At 39.5% G+C, this 11,647-nt stretch overlaps 1 protein-coding gene and 1 long non-coding RNA gene across 3 annotated transcripts; one reads left to right on the top strand and one right to left on the bottom strand.

Moving 5' to 3' along the window:
• Positions 1–550: 550 nt before the first annotated feature.
• On the bottom strand, positions 551–3,187 carry LOC113538216 (uncharacterized). Its single transcript, XR_003403819.3, has 3 exons — positions 3,064–3,187; positions 1,562–1,837; positions 551–1,451 (listed from the first exon to the last, which is right to left on the bottom strand). It is a non-coding gene; the product is annotated as an uncharacterized LOC113538216 (long non-coding RNA).
• serbp1a (SERPINE1 mRNA binding protein 1a) lies at positions 3,106–10,261 on the top strand. 2 transcript variants are annotated; one of them, XM_026933127.3, is made up of 8 exons: positions 3,106–3,469; positions 5,308–5,536; positions 6,307–6,447; positions 6,563–6,634; positions 6,945–7,019; positions 7,717–7,888; positions 8,070–8,255; positions 9,218–10,261. In XM_026933127.3, exons 1-8 carry the CDS (start codon positions 3,214–3,216, stop codon positions 9,275–9,277), a joined length of 1,191 nt encoding a protein of 396 aa, XP_026788928.3. In that variant the 5' UTR covers positions 3,106–3,213; the 3' UTR covers positions 9,278–10,261. The 2 variants fall into 2 exon arrangements, with proteins under 2 accessions (XP_026788928.3, XP_026788929.3); XM_026933128.3 differs by having other exon boundaries at positions 3,107–3,469; positions 6,566–6,634.
• Positions 10,262–11,647: the final 1,386 nt, after the last annotated feature.

The following is an 11,647-nucleotide window of genomic DNA, read 5'->3' as shown; positions in this document are numbered from 1 at the left end:
ACAGCAATAAGCCAATGATTAACTAATTAATTTTTTATTAAAGTTGAAACTTTTTATCAGTTTATAGTTAGATTTAATGTTTGCAAAAACAGGTTAGTTCCATTTGTTACTAGTGTTATAGCTGTCATAAACACTTCACTTTTTTTTCTCTCCCTCTCGATAACATGAAAAAATGCAGCTTGTGATGTTACAAAGAAACTACAAAGCTCTCCATCCTGAAGATGTCAGGAAACTTGGTCATACAGCTTTGACTGTTACAAAGCACTGACACTGGAGTCTCCTTCCAAAAATGTTAAATAAACATCTCCAAAAAAGAAAACTGTCGGAGCTGCTGTTGTAGAAAATTAACCAACACCAACATCTTTTGACCAATCAGAATCGAGAATTCAACAGCTCTGTGGTGTGTATATATATATATATATATATATATATATATATATATATATATATATATATCATTAATTCATCCCTGTGCCTGGATTATATAGAGTATGTAAATCATTTCAAGGCTTATAGAAATGATATAGGCTTTTGCACAGAAACAGTTTCTCAGGGTAAATAATGATTGACTTAGGTCTGCATTACTCTTTATTCATACTTAGAGCAGATATTTAGCTTCTGACATAATATTCTCTGAATATGTTTGAGAATCGAGTCATTATTAGTCTAGTTTAGTTCTTAAAAAATTTTAATTTAAAATAAGTTGCTTAAGAACATTAATTTTTTTTAATACGTCACACCATATCAGCTCAACAGATCATGAAATCGCACATGTACGTAATACGAAAAGAAGCCTAGCATATGTACATACACACAGACCTATTTTATTGTTTCTATTATTTCTACTGTATAGGTATTTATGGAAATTCTTTGCTTTTCTTTGATGTTACTCCTCCTACGCTGCTGGGTCAACTTGAATTTACTCTATAGAGGATCGATAAAGGTACATCTTATCTTATCTATCACAGGGCAGCACACACATTCACACACACATTGACACACTCAGTCACATCTAGGGGTAATTTGAGCAGCCAGACCATCTACAGGCATGTTGTTGGGAGGTGGGAGGAAACCGGAGAACCCAGAAGGGCACATGGAGAACATGGGAGTAACCCGAGCTCAGGATCGAAGCAGGGACCCTTTAAACAATTATACTCTCTTCACTCTGATACTATCATGGTCAAAGAAATAATGTGTGATTATAAGAATGAATGAGACACTTTACATTTAGCATTGATTTTTTATTTTACCACAAGAGCCTTTCTATAACCAGTCAACAGAAGTACAAAGGACAGAACAAAGCACACTTTGTAAAAATTTGGCACACAACACTACATTCAATGACATTAAGAATACAACACTGAAGGAACACTGAGATGGATGTCCACTGATGATCTTTTGAGGTGATTGGAATTTTTTGGCGAGTATGATATGCGTAGAGGGTCTGCCACCTAATGAAATGACAAAGTGAGGAAAAAAAACATGAAAATCCAAATAAATAGGTTAAATAAATAAAATAGAAATGCTAAATAACAATACAGTCCCAAACATGGTGTCTTACCTCAGGAGTTATATTTGTCACTGCTTCACATCAGATTGGGTTAAACTGTAGAATCTGAAAGAAAGCGTCACCTTTCTGAGTTAATCCACATCATAATTAACATAGCTGCTGTAGGGCTGTATGTCCAGCATCACCGGGCAATCGGGTGTTCCACCTGGTGTGTATGCTCCACAGTCTCTCAGCACTCCATGCATCACACACAGCTCCAATGAAACTCCGTCACTCTGTCCCGTCTCGCTTACACACTCCAATGTGATTTCTTCTTCCTCTGCACCACTGAGTTTCGGGTTGCAGAATGCCCAGACCATGCCACAGAAGTACACAAAAAACGCCGCCATTACCAAGATCATCAGGGCGTAGGCCTCAATCATTGCTTCTCTAATGAGACTCGACATTTTAGACATTTTTAGAGAGTGAATGTGATGGAGGTGAACTCTCCTTCAGGCTTCAGGGTGATATTAAAGGATAATGATTAGGCTTGCAAAAAATGTGCAATCTGAGCTGGCCTACTGCAGATACACCGCGGGAGGTTTTATTATTCAAGAAGTAATAGGCCTATATTCCTGGATTTACTGACGTCAAACTTTTAAATTACTTTACATTTTTTATTTTTCGTTCTCTGTCTTTTCTTTCTTTCTCTTCCCAGAAAATCCACAAGCTTCATGTGATTTTTTCCCCCACAATTTAATTTATTTCCACATCAATTTATCACATGTAGCATGTTTTTTATTTTCAAGATGTTATTTTCTAACATGAATGACTCTTTTCACATACGACCACACATTAGCATGTCACATTAAATTTACACATGTGGTTGTCTGACACTTTACATGTTATTTTTCAAATATGTTTCATATGTAATGGATTTTCACATGTTTATGTAGATTCTTAACATGACTCATTTGTGTTTACATGTCCATGTCCATTTTTGTATGTGTTATTATGTACATGTGATTCTTTTTTTGACTTATTAACTTATTAACGAGAAAAAGAGTCTGTTGGCGATCGACTGTTTGTAGCCGCTATAATGTAAGTGATATTGGGTTTATTTAATTATTACATTACAAAAAAATTGACTGTCAAAATTTTTTGGAAAAAAAAAAAAAGAACCACCAGCAGAAGCAGAAACACAGCATAGAGTTCTATGAAGAATATGTTTTTATTTATTTAGTTTAGACAGTTGTCCTGTCTAGCTGACTTTCACTTTACTGTGTATTTATTGTCCTGTGTATTTATTGTCCTGTGTGTTTATTGTCATGTGTGTTTACTGTCATGCGTGTTTATTGTATTGTTTGCACTCGTGTCACACTGTTGTGTATTTGCACTTTCTGTAATCCTGTGTACTGTGCCACTGTACTGTTTTACACCATGGTCCTGGAGAAACGACATTTCGTTCCAGTGTGTACAAGCTATATAACAAAATGATAATAAACCCCACTTGACTTGACATTGGTGAATTCAAAGAGCGCATGGCCTCGTTTCAGCCTGGTATGACTACATACCCCATGAGCCTCCGCGCGCCAGGCCCCGGATGTCTATCGCGCCGGAAGAGAAGCGAAGGTCCTTTCTAGCCATCTTGTGGCATCTAGCAGCGAGAAGTTCGCACCAAGCCTCGTAGAATCGGAGGAGAATCCTGCTGAAGGGGCGCCATCATGCCCGGACATCTGCAAGAAGGCTTCGGCTGTGTCGTAACCAATCGGTTCGACCAGCTATTTGATGATGAAGAGGATCCGTTCGAGGTGTTAAAGCAGGCCGAGACCAAGAAGAAGGACGCGGCCGCTCCGGGGGCCGCCAAGACCGCGGCGCAGGCTGCCAAACAGCCCAAGAAGGAGTCGCAGAAGGACAGGAAAGTCCCTCTTCCCGAGAAGAAGGAAGAGACCACGACGCCTGTTCCTCTCAAGAAGGAGGGTGAGAGTGTTTGCTTCGGGAGTATTTTGTATTTTTCTTTTCTTCTTGTCTGCCTTTTCCTTCAAACCCAGCGCGAACACGCCATGAGGTTTTACCTCCTGCACTTTCCTCTTCACACCCAGACAACAATGAAACTAGTCTCCCACATTCACACCCCTAACCGAGCTCAACTTCTCACTTATATTAATTATTTAGGATGTTTTGAAGCGAACATGGTGCTAATAAACCTGCCATAGCTATGGGCCTTCTTTATGTTGTCACGTTAGCTTGTTTAGCCGCTTTTTCAACTCGGGCCGAATCCTCAATGGATGCGTGTGTGTCCATGGAGTGCACTACTTCCAGCGTCGAATCCACGGTCCATGTGGAGTGCACTTGTGTGGAAGGGGTCGCGCGCCATTTAGGAATCGACCTCAGTCTGGTTAAAACGGAAAGCTAGCTTGATGACAAAAAGACGTTGAGTATGATGTCAATTTTCTTTTTCTATCGACCCTAAAAACACACTGGTAGGACTGTTAGGATGTAGACCATTTTATTTATTAAGTTTTGGGACAGAAATGTTCGGAGTTAAAATGATTTTTTTACAGAGAAAATCGTGCAGGCTAGCAGCAGCTAGACAGACCCAGACCTCGTGGTTGGAGGGAAGCGTTCAACAGTCGCTTCAGTTCCCATCTCCCTTTATTTCTTTACTTCAATTTTACATTGCAGACAACTTTACTAGTTCACTTTTGTACCCTGAAAGCTTTATTAGACTTTTTAGCCTTTTAATTCTGCTTTGGAAATGGGTTAACAGATGCAAACTTTTAAAAAGCAGCATTTAATGAGGAGCCTTTATGCTAGGTTAAGGTTTATCACACTAGCTAAGCTTTAATGATAATATTAAAAATTCAGTTTGGATTAGGAGATATGGCAAAATATCAACATTTTTACCACAAATGATATGTATAAGTTGAACAAAAGTGCCTGCAAAGCATTCATACATTCATCTACAAGCATATGTTTATCTGTAAACAGCACATAAGGAAGAAAATGAAATAATTTCTAGCTACAAAAGTAAAGTTTAAACTTGCAGTCAGCTCCTTGTGACTGTGATTAACATTAAAGATCACAAAAGTGCTCATGATGTGTGATCTCTCAGACACAGTGATGTGAAACACTTTAGTACAATGTGAATATGATCTTGTTCTAGTGCTGTTATCTGCTTAAAAAATCATTCTTGTCCCAGTTTTTAGGGTGTGACAAGTTTCTTGCCTCAAGCAGATCTTGTAAAGCGCACACACACCCAAAGGCTCAAACATGTGCTTGGCCCCTGTATACACACACTTCAAGAGAACGAGCATGCGCAGTGCACACGCAGTGTTATAAAGTGACACATTTCAGTTTGATCAAATGGCACAAAGTGAATCATTTACGCACACCGGTGCAGATCAGGGTCCGTGCTTTTCTCGCCGTTTGTGTTGGGTCAGATTTGGTCAGTGCCGGACAGGTGCAGGGACAGACAGCTGCGTTGGCCACAGAAGCTATTTTGGTGTGTGGAGGCAACCATTTCCATCAACAAGCTCTCTTCCTGTGCCCTGCTGCTGCACTATTGCATCACCATTACTGCGTTGTTGTTTTCAGATTGTGTGTAGATGACGTGCAGCCTCTGTTCCTCAAGAGTCGTTGAAGTGAATTAGTCACGCTTTCTTTTTTTCTTTCCACATCAATGAAGTGTACCAAAAGCCTATTCAAAAGCATCTGCTTTGGGGCTTCCTAGTTTACCTGGGTTTAAAAAAAAAAAAAAAAAAAAAAGCCATTCTGAAATGCATTTGGTTAAGCCGTCCTTTGTGTTTGTGTTTCAGGCATGAGGAGGATGGGCCGGCGGCCAGAGCAGCAGCAGGCTCAGCAGGGCTCTCAGCAGCAACAGCAACAACAACAGCAGCAGCAGCAGCAGCAGCAGCCGCAGGGGGGTCAGGGCGAGGGTCGCCCCCAGGCAGAACGACGCACTGAGAGAAGGCCTCCACGCGAGCGCAGATCAGATAAACCCTCTGAGGACAAGCCAGCCGAGGGTGGAGAGTTCTCTGTGGACAAGTGAGACTTTCTTTTTATCAATTTATTTATAAGACTTTAAGAAATTAGATGTACAACATATATTCTGTGTTATAACTGACAGATTGCACAAGCATACCTGAGAATACATATAGATTTTGACTAATTTCACAACATGGTTAATCATGTGTGTGCAATGCTGAGCCTAATACATGAGCAATAGTGTGTACGTCATAATGCACCTTGCTCTAGTGTAGCTTGAACTGGTGATGTGGGAAATTATGCAAAGGCTGTGGAATTTCCATATAAAAATAAACAAGCCTAATCATCAAACTGAAAAATGTTAACTCCGAGATTTTAAAATTGTTCAGTTTTAATGTCAAGATGTATAAAAACGGCTAATAGACAAATAAGTTATAGTGAAAACATTAACGTGGACATCCCTTTCCCTCTGACTGACTCCGCCTCTTCTGCTGTGATATGATTTGGTTTGCCTTTTATGGAAAAGTAGTAGAGAGGAGCAGGTGTATGCTGATTGGGGGAGGAGCTAATTTCTGGGCCAGAAAAATGTAAATAGAAGACTGAAACAAAGACGGGTGTCTTTTATTGCAGTACCACTAAAACATGGCTATTATACGTCTAAAAACTTCAACATTACAAACACTAATTTTCACAGATTATTACAGTGGTGTTTTGTGGATCTGAATATCACTCCTAATGTTCTGAACACTAAAGTAAGGGGGTGATGTAATAATCTGAAATGCAAGTGTTCCTCAAGACTAGCCATAGATTATACTGTTTGTTCTTTTCAGGTCTGTTGGTGAGCGGCCGTTCCGAGGCCGTGGCGGCGGCAGAGGAGCCCGTGGAGGTCGAGGCAGAGGCATGGGCCGCAGTGACGGATTTGACTCGCGTGGCAAACGTGAATTCGACAGACACAGTGGCAGTGACCGGTCGTAAGTGATTCCAGTGCCTTTAAAACCACTCTAAATCTCTTTGAATTTTGATTTGATTAAGTTGGTTGAGATGAAGAAGTCAATCATTGAAGTTAAATCTGAGTGTTTGTTTCAGCAGCCTTAAACCAGAAGAGAAGCGAGGAGGAGGAGGATCTCATAACTGGGGCACTGTCAAGGACGAACTGAGGTCAGTGCAGCAGCAGGAGAGCATCACACTCATACTCAGGGTGGCAATATTACTAATCTGGGTCGAGTAGATTGTGTGCGGGCTGTCGGGGCTATTTGTAGTTCCCCAGTGGAGAGGCAAAAAAAATTCACTGTTGATTTTTTGGCAAATCAATCTTGCTTGCTGTGTATGTTTAAACCTAACACATTCCGGTCTAAGTCGTTCTGCTTGACAAACCACACATCAACTGAATTTCATATCTAAAAGCACTAATGCATGCTGCACGTTATGCATCTTTGGTTGGTTGATTAAGCCTTTATTCTTGTTACAGTGAGCTTGACCAGTCAAATGTCACAGAGGAGACCCCTGAGGGAGAGGAGCACCCGCCCGCTGACTCTGAGAACAAGTGTGTATACTGCTTTTGGTTTATGCTATTTGTCTGTTGATTATTCTGTTAGGATTCTAATTACAGTGTTTCTCTGGTTCTCCTAGTACAAGGGCTGAATCTATGAAATGTTTTAATTCTTAAATGTTCTATCTTGAATATACAGCTTTGTTGTATGTATAAGAAAAGTGGAGGCTCTTGCACAAACAGCAATAGACTAGAAATGAAATAGCGCTTGTCTCTGAAGTGATAACCTTTTATAGTGTAAAGTCATTAGCTTTACAGGGGGAGGAGCAGTAATGTAATTACTGGTGTATTTGAGTTCCCACTGAAACCAGATATTGACAGTAGTTAAAATGGGGAGAAATAAAATAAGGACAACATTTAAGCCAGCTGTTTGGAGTACGGAGGTTTAGGTGAGTTTGTACAGCTTGTGCAGCCACACATACTACAACAGGCACTTACAATAAAAGTGAAAACAATCAGTTTGTATTAACAGGAGGTGTATGTAGCATAGATAGAATCTTTGGTCTGATGACCATGCATACCATGCATTTGTGAAGACGTTCCAATACCTGTGATTTATACAGAGATTACTTAATCATGCAAATTGATTGTAATTTCTGATCACATAAGATCTGGATCAGGGTAGTGATTCGTTCACCCATTAATAAACTCACCAGAGGCACACTGACCTTTCAATGTGATCTTATCTCAGGGAGAATGAGGTTGAGGAGGTGAAAGAGGAAGGGCCTAAGGAGATGACCCTGGATGAATGGAAAGCCCAGCAGGACAAAGAAAGAACTAAGGTTGAGTTCAACCTTCGCAAGGCCAACGAGGGAACTGACTGGAAGAAAGGATACCTGCTGCACAAATCCAAGCCCAAGGATGTAAGGATGTATATTTTGTGTGTGTGTGTTGCTTACAAAAGGCAGTTGGGCAGTAGTCAAACATTTAAAGCCCAGTAATCTATAGTGGGTCAGAATCTCAAACCACTAAAGATTTGCTTTGAAGATTAAAAACAGTCTTGTTTAAATGAAATGAAAATGACTGCTTTCTTGTTTCTATCAGGCTCCATTAGATGACGCTGCTGGTGATCACCACTTCCGCAAGCCTGCCAATGACATCACGTCCCAGCTGGAGATTAACTTTGGAGACCTGGGCCGCCCTGGACGTGGCCGCGGAGGACCCCGTGGAGGAAGAGGAGCCCGTGGGGGCGGACCTACCAGACCGCCCCGTGAGCGCAGGCCTGATAAGGTGGGTGGAGTCATCGTTTGGTAGGAATTACACTGCATAGGTTTCTAATACTGGGATGTCTGGAACATTTATGTGATGCAGGAAAGGAACCTCCAGAATAATCTACCACATCTATAGTCAAGTTTGGACACATCTCTGCTCATAGGTCTTCATTTTTACTATTTTCTTCTGTTTTACAATAGTAATGATGACATTTTGCTACAGTGCAGTGATGCACATGCAGTGAACAAGAGTGTTAAACAAATCAAAACTATTTTACACTTCAAATTGAGAACAGTATTTCACACACTCTTGGCATCATCTCACCAAGCTTCATGATGGAGCTTCACCCTTTTATTAAAAGTTCCCAGATAGGCCAAGCTTCTTATTACACCATTGCTTGTTGAAACAATTTCATTTTAAGTAAACACTGTGTTCTGAAAGTGGAAGCTACTTAAATATATTTTGATTCAGAAATAAAATTGTGTCTTAATCTCAGTATTAACATTGCATTTATTGCAGCTGTAAGCCTTTATGAAAATGAGTTTAAGATAGGTTCTCTTTTTGTTGTTCTGTGTCCTGTGCAAAGAACGAAACAGGTTTACTCAAAACTCCCCTAAGGGGCAGTCAGTTAAACTATTTTCAACAGAATTACAATGCATATTTTCATAGAACCAGTTCTTTTTTTTTTTTTGGTCAGAGTTTGTTTAAAAAAAAAAAAAATAATAATAATTCATGACATTAGAGAATAGAAAAGGACTTGGGATAAAACAAATGTGTCTTAGCAAAGCACTGTGTATGGTGTTTTATCCAACAATGAAGCAATATAGTAAAACATAATTCTGGTAATTTACCCAGAATTCACACTGCAAATTCCAAATGCAAAAATCCAGTTACGCCCCATTACTGGAGTGTTCCTTATTCAGAGTGATTCAGAGTTTTGTGATTCTGTGTAAAAGTCTTCATGTCTCTTCCCTCTTTAGTTGAGCGGAGGATCTGCCCCCAATGTGGACGACCCGGAGGCTTTTCCAGCTCTGGCTTAAGCTTCCTGACGGGTAGCTCTGATCAGCCTGCCACTGAGCCCTGCTTCCCCGGGCCCTTCGCTACGAGGCTTGCATGCTAATGGATCCTTCAGCAGATGATATGATGGAAGACTGTCATCCATCCCACTCACCTCTTGTGGACTGAATTTTACTTGTTTTAGAAAAAAGGAGAAAATCTTACAAAAAAAAAAAATTTGAAAGGACTTCTTGCTACTCAGAAGCAAATTATCGGTAGAGGTTTTGTATTCAGAAATAAAGTAGCAGGGATGTTTTCATACAGTATTTTTTTTTTCCCAGACATTATGCATTCTCAACGAATACCTTTTTTGTACTGCTGCTTGCATATATGCATTTCCAAATATACGTGTGAGGGGTGTGTTAGATTGTGGTGCCCTTTGGCTTACTTTCTACTTAAGCCTTAGATGCACGGCTGGGAATCACTCAACTGTTGCAGAGAAAGATTTGGGTTAAAGACTTTGTCATTAGCAGCTTCTGCTCTGAAATCCTCAGTGAAGTAACATGATTTGTAGCTCAAGGCCAAAATCTTTGATTTGTCTGCCTTCACCATTGCTAATGATAATCTGAGAAGTTTTTTTTTTTTCTCCCCCCCCCCTGAGTTTGACTTATTTGGCCATTGTGAGATTCAGTATGTTGTATTTGAATTTCAGTGGCTTTGGTTGCTCTGAGGATGGTGCGTTCACTCATCACAGCCTTTATAGGTTTTTTCAAGTCTAGTTTACATTGTGCACTCCTGTTTACCTGAACCAGTATCAGTTCTGATTATTCAAACAAAGCAGTTTAGTTTTTAATTCATTTTTAGGTTTTTCTTCTGCCCCATTGCTTTTTACAACAGCACTACTGCATATTTGTTCTGAAAGAAATGCCAGCTGTCCAATGTGTAATGACTGAGTGCTATGAAACTGTGTGAATTCTAACCCTGCTATTATTCAGACCTCTGTCTATAATTAAAAGATGGTCTATTCATATTGGGTTGTGTGTGCTTCTAATATAAATCACCTGGAGTTATAATGAATAGTGTCCTCCATTAAATCTAGAAAAATCAGATTTTTTTTATTTATACCACATTGCTGTTGAATTCTCCTAATCTGACTGGTCAGAAAGCGTTGAGGAAATTTTTACAAAAGCAGCTGTGACAATAGTAAAGGCAACAAGGTTTTATATTAATGTGCTGATGTGATGTATAAGGACTTGTGTGGTGTATGCTTCATATGAACATAATTATGACGTTTTCTGAAAGGAAATGTCTGGTTATCATTTTTGGAAGGAGTCTCCAGTGTCAGCGCTTTATAGCAGTAAGAAGTAAAATTGTTCCTTCAGGATGGAGGACTTTGCAGTTTCTTTTTAACATGACAAGATAAAATTTTTTTCTCTTATTAGCATTAAAAAGGAGAAAAGCAATAACAAATGTAATTTTAAAAAAAAATTGGCAGATTGCTGTGGTATAAGTGGAACAAGACACTTCGGGATGTACGGTTATTGGAAAATAAACTTTGGGATATTAAAAGAAACTCCACTTCATAGCACCCAGTCACTATTTTCCTATAATAGAGTGCCACCAGGTGTTTTATGTATTTTTATCTCATTTGAATGACTCAAAAGTAGACAGAAATGATCTTAAAAAAGGAGCCTTTTATGAATGATGTCAATGATGTCATAACGTCTCTTGTATCCTGTCAGTCTAATTGGCTAATTGGCTGGTGATGCAATAGCTCTCATTTGCATAAAAGTTATGAAATTCTCACATGCGTTTCTCACCCCCTAGTTTTTAAACGAAAACAATATCAGAGCTCTGGGTATCAGCCAATGTTTGATATTAATGTCCTCTTAGTAACCATGCCTGATTTCTGCAAGCAAATTTAGTGTGAAATGTCAGAGGCTTGATGGCGGCAAGCACAATTATGTGCACAAATGGATCAGTGGGTTGGATTGGAAAGTGTTTCTGTTCAGTTAGGCTTAGTGTCTGAATTATGTACTTCACAACAGGCTTTTTTTTTAGCCTCTAGTTGAATCAGATGAGTTTTTTGGATCAGGAAAAACTTGACAGGTGTCAGGCTTAAAGAAACCATGCCTTATAGTATACTGAAAATCCATAATGGGTATTGCCATTTGTAGAGAGGAGGGCACAGGGTGTATTTTTTTTCCATGACAATGTGTGCTGCAAATACTTAAATATAACTAGTCCTTCACATTTACTGTCTGTGGTGGAAAATAAAACACAACCCAGGGCACTGTAGGTACTGTTGGGAAGGGATAAGATTTCCATTTGTTGTAGGGCTTAATCATTAGTAGGTCAGATGACCATAATTTATATGTAGGAACTCAATAATTTTCCAGAAGCCTCCAGAAGCA

Source organism: Pangasianodon hypophthalmus, chromosome 2 (genome assembly GCF_027358585.1).
Source record: "Pangasianodon hypophthalmus isolate fPanHyp1 chromosome 2, fPanHyp1.pri, whole genome shotgun sequence".
Lineage (NCBI taxonomy): Eukaryota > Metazoa > Chordata > Actinopteri > Siluriformes > Pangasiidae > Pangasianodon > Pangasianodon hypophthalmus.
Note: the sequence above shows the minus strand (reverse complement) of the source record. Positions and strands in the feature narration are given on the sequence as shown.